The sequence below is a fragment of the Budorcas taxicolor genome, chromosome 12 (assembly GCF_023091745.1).
Source record: "Budorcas taxicolor isolate Tak-1 chromosome 12, Takin1.1, whole genome shotgun sequence".
Taxonomy (NCBI): Eukaryota; Metazoa; Chordata; class Mammalia; order Artiodactyla; family Bovidae; genus Budorcas; species Budorcas taxicolor.
Window position 1 is genome coordinate 73,496,851 of NC_068921.1, and position 6,000 is coordinate 73,502,850.

The following is a 6,000-nucleotide window of genomic DNA, read 5'->3' on the forward strand; positions in this document are numbered from 1 at the left end:
CAAGGTTTCTTCCCAAAAGAAGAATTTTATCTATTCTAACATAGATTAAAAAATTTTCCATAGAGGATGATTTTAAATGTACTAAAGAGCCAGACAGTAATTATCAGTGTTATTTCAAAAAATATTTTCAGTAAGAGCAACACCAGTGGAATAAATACAGTTTAAATGTTTAAGTTGCGGTATATGTATTGAAAATTTTAGTCTCACCAGCCTATAAACATCCTTAGCAAATAGTACTAAATTATAAATGTTTTAGGGCTTCCCTGGTAGCTCAGCTGGTAAGAATCTACCTTCAATGCAGGAGATTTCGGTTTGATTCCTCGGTCAGGAAGATCCCCTGGAGAAGGGATAGGCTACCAGTATTCTTGGGCTATCCAGCATTCCTGAGCTTCCCTGGTGGGCTCAGATGGTAAAGAATCCGCATGCAATGTGGGAGACCTGGGTTCCATCCCTCGGTTGGGAAGATCCCCTGGAGGGAGGCATGGCAACCCACTCCAGTATTTTGTATTTCTGCCAATAGTCTCCTCAAGGCAATCTAGCTTTTTTCTACCACGCCTCTCAGAACTCTTCCAGCTTCTGTCAGATTCAAAAGATAATTCTACATTTTTATGTATTTGTTACAGCAGTACCCTACTTCAAGGTACAAATCAAATCAGTTTCCTATTGCTGCTGTAATAAATTATCAAAAATTTGGTGACTTAAAACAACAGAAACTTATTGTCTCACAGTTCTGGAGAAGTCCAAAATCAAGGTATTGGTAGGGCTACGCTCCCTCCAAAGGCTCTAGGGGAGAACCTTCCAGGTTCTGAAAGCTTAAGGTGGTCCTTGGCTTGTGGCTACATCAATCCTATCTCTGTCTCTATTCATATGTCCTCCTCTTCCTGTGTCTTCTCTTATGTATCTTATAAGCGTATTGGACTTAGCACCCATCCAGATCCATAAGAATCATGTCTTAAGACCTTTAATTACCTTGTCAAAGAGCCTTTTTCCAAATAAGGTAACATTTACAGGTTCCAGGGGTTAGGATGTGGACATATCTTTTTGGAAGCCACCTTTCAACCCACTACAAGTTATGGAGTTGGTACATCAGAGAGGGGCTAGACTGTGAAGAACCTAAGGATGCTCCTCAGAGCATCCTATGGGAGTTCCAGTTCTCAGACTCTTGAGGCAAGTAGAAACTGAAACACTCCAACTGCCAGTCTAATACTGGAAGAAGTTAGAATGATTTGAAACTGAGTGTGAGACCATATCCATGCAAAGTATGGAAGAAACTGGGGAAAAGGTAGAGGAATAGGACATATTTTAAACTAGGATATTTTATTTAATAAAAACTGTTTTATTGTAATATCTATACTACATCTAAATATCTATAATTGTAACATCTATACAGATGTATCTATACCACAGAAATTCAATGGATCATAAGAGACTACTATGAACAAATAAACAACAAAAAACTGGGCAGCCTAGAAGAAATGAATAAACTTCTAGAAACATACAACTTATCAAGACTGATCCATGAAATAGAAAAATCCAAACAGACTTATTAGTAGTAAGGAGACTGAATCTGTAATCAAAAGCTTCCCAATAAACAAAAGTCCAGAACCAGATAGCTTCATTGTTGAATTCTACCAAACATGTATAACAGAAACCAACACAATACTGTACAGCAATTATCCTTTGATTAAAAATACACTTAAAAAATAAAATAAAGAATACCAATCCTCAAACTCTTCCAAAATAAAACACTCTCAAACTTGTTTTATAAGATTAGCATTATTCTGATACAAAAACCAGAAAAGGACACAAGAAAAGAAAATTAAAGGTCAACATTCCTGCTGAACATAAACATAAAAATCTTCAACAAAATATTAGCAAATTGAATACAATACATTAAAAGGATCATACACCATAATCAAGCTATTCCAGGGAGGCAAGGATGGTTTAATACCCATAAATATACAAATGTGAAACAACACATTAACAAATTAAAGATAAAAATTACATGATCATCCCAATAGATGCAAAAAAAAAAGCATTTGAAAAAAATCAGTATCAAGATTAAAAACTCAAAATGGGTATAGAGGGAATATCCTCAACATGTGCTGTGCTTAGTCACTCAGTCATATCTGACCCTTTGCAATCCCATGGACTATAGCCTGCCAGGCTCCTCTTGTCCATGGGGATTCTCCAGGCAAGAAAATTGGAGTGGGTTGCCAAGCCCTCCTCCAGGGGACCTTCCCAAACCAAGGATCGAACCCAGGTCTTCTGCATTGCAGGCAGATTCTTTACAGTCTAAGCCACCATGGAAGACCAAGGATACTGGAGTGGGCAGCCTATCTCTTCTCAACATAATAAAGGCCATATACAACAATAACAACAAAAAAAAACCAGAGAGATGGGCTTGCCTGGTGCCTCAGTGGCAAAGAATCCATCTACCAATGCAGGAGACATTGGTTCGATCCCTGATCTGAGAAGATCCCACGTGCCGCAGAGCAACTAAGCCCGTGCACCACAGCTATTAAGCCTGGGCTCTAGAGCCCAGGAACTAGAAATAAGCCCATGCAGCAAAAAAGACTTAGTAGAGCCAAAAATAAATAAAATTATATATATATATAAAATTATATAAACATAAATGACAAGATAACAAGTGTGGTGAGGCTGTGGAGATAAAGGAATCCATGTGCACCCTTGCTGGTTATGTAAACAGATACGGCCACTATGGAAAACAGTTTGGAGGTTCATCAAAAATTTTTACAAACTATCATATGATCCATCAATTCCAATTCTGGGTGAAAACACTAACAAAAATACAGGCAGTCCTATGTTCAGTGCAGCATTATTTACAATGGCCAAGATATGTTAACAACCTAAGAATCCACTGAATGATAAATGAATACAGAAAATGTAGAGACAGGAAGATGGCAGAGGAGCAGGTGAACATGGAGTGCATCTCTCTCCATGGATGCATCAGGAATACCCCTTCAGACACAGAAGGGTTGCACAACATCAGCTGAGAGTGGGCAGGAGTCCCTGACCACTAGAAAGGAATATACAGATCCAGGCAAAATTCGGCAGGATGAAAGGAGAAGGGGGAAAAAAGGAGAGTGAGCAGGACTGCACCTGCACATGGGAGGGTGGGGGACCTGAAGCAGGGGTCAGTTCCCCGTGTCAGGGAAATTGTGTGGGACACTGGAGAAGCATTTGGGGCTGTTGGAGTGCAGAAAATGTACACACACACGAGTATTATTCAGCCATAAAAAAAGAAAATACTGCTATCTGTGAGAACTTGGACAGACCTGAGGGAATTTTGCTCAGTGAAATAAGACAGAGACAAATACCCTATGAAATCTTAAAACAAACATAACACAGTAAGGAAATGAGCTCCTATACAGGGAACAAATTGGGTGCGGGAAGAAGGGAGGTAGGAGAAACGAGTGAAGGTGGTCAAAAGGTGCCAATTTTTGGCTACAATATAAATAATCGGTCATGGGGATGTAACGTACAGCATGGTGACTATCCGTAAAGAACTGCATATTGGAAAGCTGCCAAGAGAGATCTTAAAAGTTCTCAGCACAAGAAACCTTTGTAATTATGTGTGGTGACAGGTATTAACTGGACTTATGTCCATGGTGATAATTTCACACCATGTGAACACATCATCAAATCATTATGTTGCACACCTGAAACTAATACCTTACATAAATTATAGCTCAATTTTAAAAAATCTGTTTTCGTATCTTATATATGCAACTTCACGGAGGAGATGAAGACTTCGGAACCAAAAGCTATGGTTCTGGTGAAGTATTAATACAAAAGCAACTGGCATTAAAACTTCATGCCAACAAAACAACTTCATGCCGGTTAAAAAAGGAACAAAAATTTTCAAATTTTGTTTACTGGAATACTAAGATTAAAATTCATTATCTCCCAGTTTTGTTTCTCCACATAAGGTACATGATACCTTATGCACTAACTCCAGCTGAGGAGATTCAGAAAGAAGTCAGAGCTTTGGGACGCTCTCTTCTCCACAGAAAGCCATCGTATGAAATTAGGTGCTTCAAATACCGGTTCCTAAAAACTAGAACTGCCTCCATCAATTGCAGAGCTTGCACTAAACGCCACAGTCCACCTCCCCGTCTTCCTTTTCTCTCACGTAAATGCTAAGAAAATCCAAAGCAATTAATACTTCTCAAACCCGTGGGTGAGGCAAAGTAGGAATGGCGGGGAAAAGGAGCCGCAAGTGAGTGCGGAGCCCAGGGTAGCAAGGGGAGGAGGTGATGCTCTGAGGGTCAAGCGCCCGAGGCGCCGTCGAGGTCCCGGGGCGCCCACAGCCCCGCCGCACCCTCCCTCCGCGCGGGCTCGGCGGAGGGTCCGGCCCGCACTCCCTCACCTGGCCTCCAGCAGCAGCGGGGTCTCCGGCCACTTGGCAGCCAAGTGGGCCGTCACCGCCTTGGACGCGGAGGCCGTCCGGGCTCCGAGCAGCGACAGCCAGAGCGCCGTGAAGCCCAGGAGCAGCAGCACTACGCCGGCGGCCTTTGCCATGGTGCGGACAGGGAAGCGCGAGCCCCTCAGACCCGGCGCCCTCAGCCCGCAGCCGCCACGCTACCGCCGGCTCCTCCCGTCGCGCGACCGCTCACTTCCGGTGGGGGGAGCGCGAGTCCGTTACACGGGCCGGGCCCTGGCGGGTGCCGAGCGCATGCGCCGAGCGCTCCGTCGCCGTCCCGGGAGCCCCCGAGGGCGGACCCCTGGGCCACGTAGGTGTAAGGCGGCGCCGGAGTGCGGAGCTTGGCTGGTGCCCTGGCGGGTCCCGCCACCGGGACCTTAGGCTCTCGGATCGAGGATGTGGGACCCCGGGAGAGGAGACTGAAGTGGGATTTTGGCCAAGTGTGGCTGAAGATGGCAAAATCTGGACGCGAAGGCAGGAATCAGCGTGGATATTATCCACTTCACATAGGCGGCAAAGAAGGCCTGCCAAAAGTTAAATACCTCCCTCGTGGGATTCTCAAATTTTGTTGCATATCTGAGTCACCTGGTAAAGCTTTTAGACAGCCCGTTTCCCAGACCACACCACGCACCAGTTACAGGGGACTATCTGGGGGTGAGATTCGGTCTTCAATAAATAGTATTTTACCCGGCCTTCCCGCCAGGTGCTTCGAGTGTGTTCGAAAAGCAGTGACATCACCTGGAGGGCTTGTTAAAATACAAGGTGCTGGGTCTCATCCCAGTGTTTCCGATTCAGTAGGTCTGGTGCGGTCTGATAATCTGCATTTCATAGCCATCAAGTTCCCAGGTAATGCTGATTCTGCTTGCTGTCTGGGAGCTGTGCAAAAGCCTTCGTCCTCAAAAGTGGTCCACACACTTGAAGCGTCAGCATCACCTGTGCTCATTAGAAATGCAGAATCTCAGCCCCCATCTCAACCCTATTGAATCCAAACCCCTGGTATAACAGGCACCTCACGTGATATCTGTGCACATTAAAGTTTTCAGAAGAGCTAGTTTAGAGAAAAAAAACAGATGAAAATGCATAGATAGTTGCTCTTGTTATTATCATCCCAAATCATTATCAGCTGTGATTGAAACTCACTTTCAATCAAGGACTGTCTGACCCCGCAAAACTCTTGAATTTAGTACATCCAGTTCAATGACAAAGCCTTGGAGCAGAGTTAACTGTTTTTCCAGTAGGTATGACTCAATAACTCAAAATATTCAGTTTTATTTAACTGGGCAGAGGTGGAGCCTCAAGATTCTGGCTCCTAGTCAGGAATGATACTTTTTCTATTCAGAAGAGAGTAAATTTATTATATATATTACGATATATGGTAAATAGAAGCAGCAGCCGGGATAACCAGTTTAGGGGTTGCTCGTGGTCCATTCCTTTTTTTCCGCTTACTCTTTTGCACTATAGGGAATCTGGGTCTCTCCAAGTTGCTGAAACATGATCATTCCACTTTTTCTTTTCCCCTCATCCTTCTAAGCATTCTGGTTCCTTGGAAGACC

General features: G+C 43.7%; 1 protein-coding gene across 1 annotated transcript in view; it reads right to left on the reverse strand.

Annotated features, from left to right (window-relative positions):
* Positions 1–4,545, reverse strand: part of LOC128057624 (UDP-glucose:glycoprotein glucosyltransferase 2-like) — a 141,721-nt gene extending 137,176 nt beyond the window's left edge. The window contains exon 1 of the mRNA XM_052650081.1: positions 4,394–4,545. Within this exon, the coding sequence (XP_052506041.1) occupies positions 4,394–4,545 (152 nt within the window). The remainder of the gene's footprint in view (positions 1–4,393) is intronic.
* Positions 4,546–6,000: the final 1,455 nt, after the last annotated feature.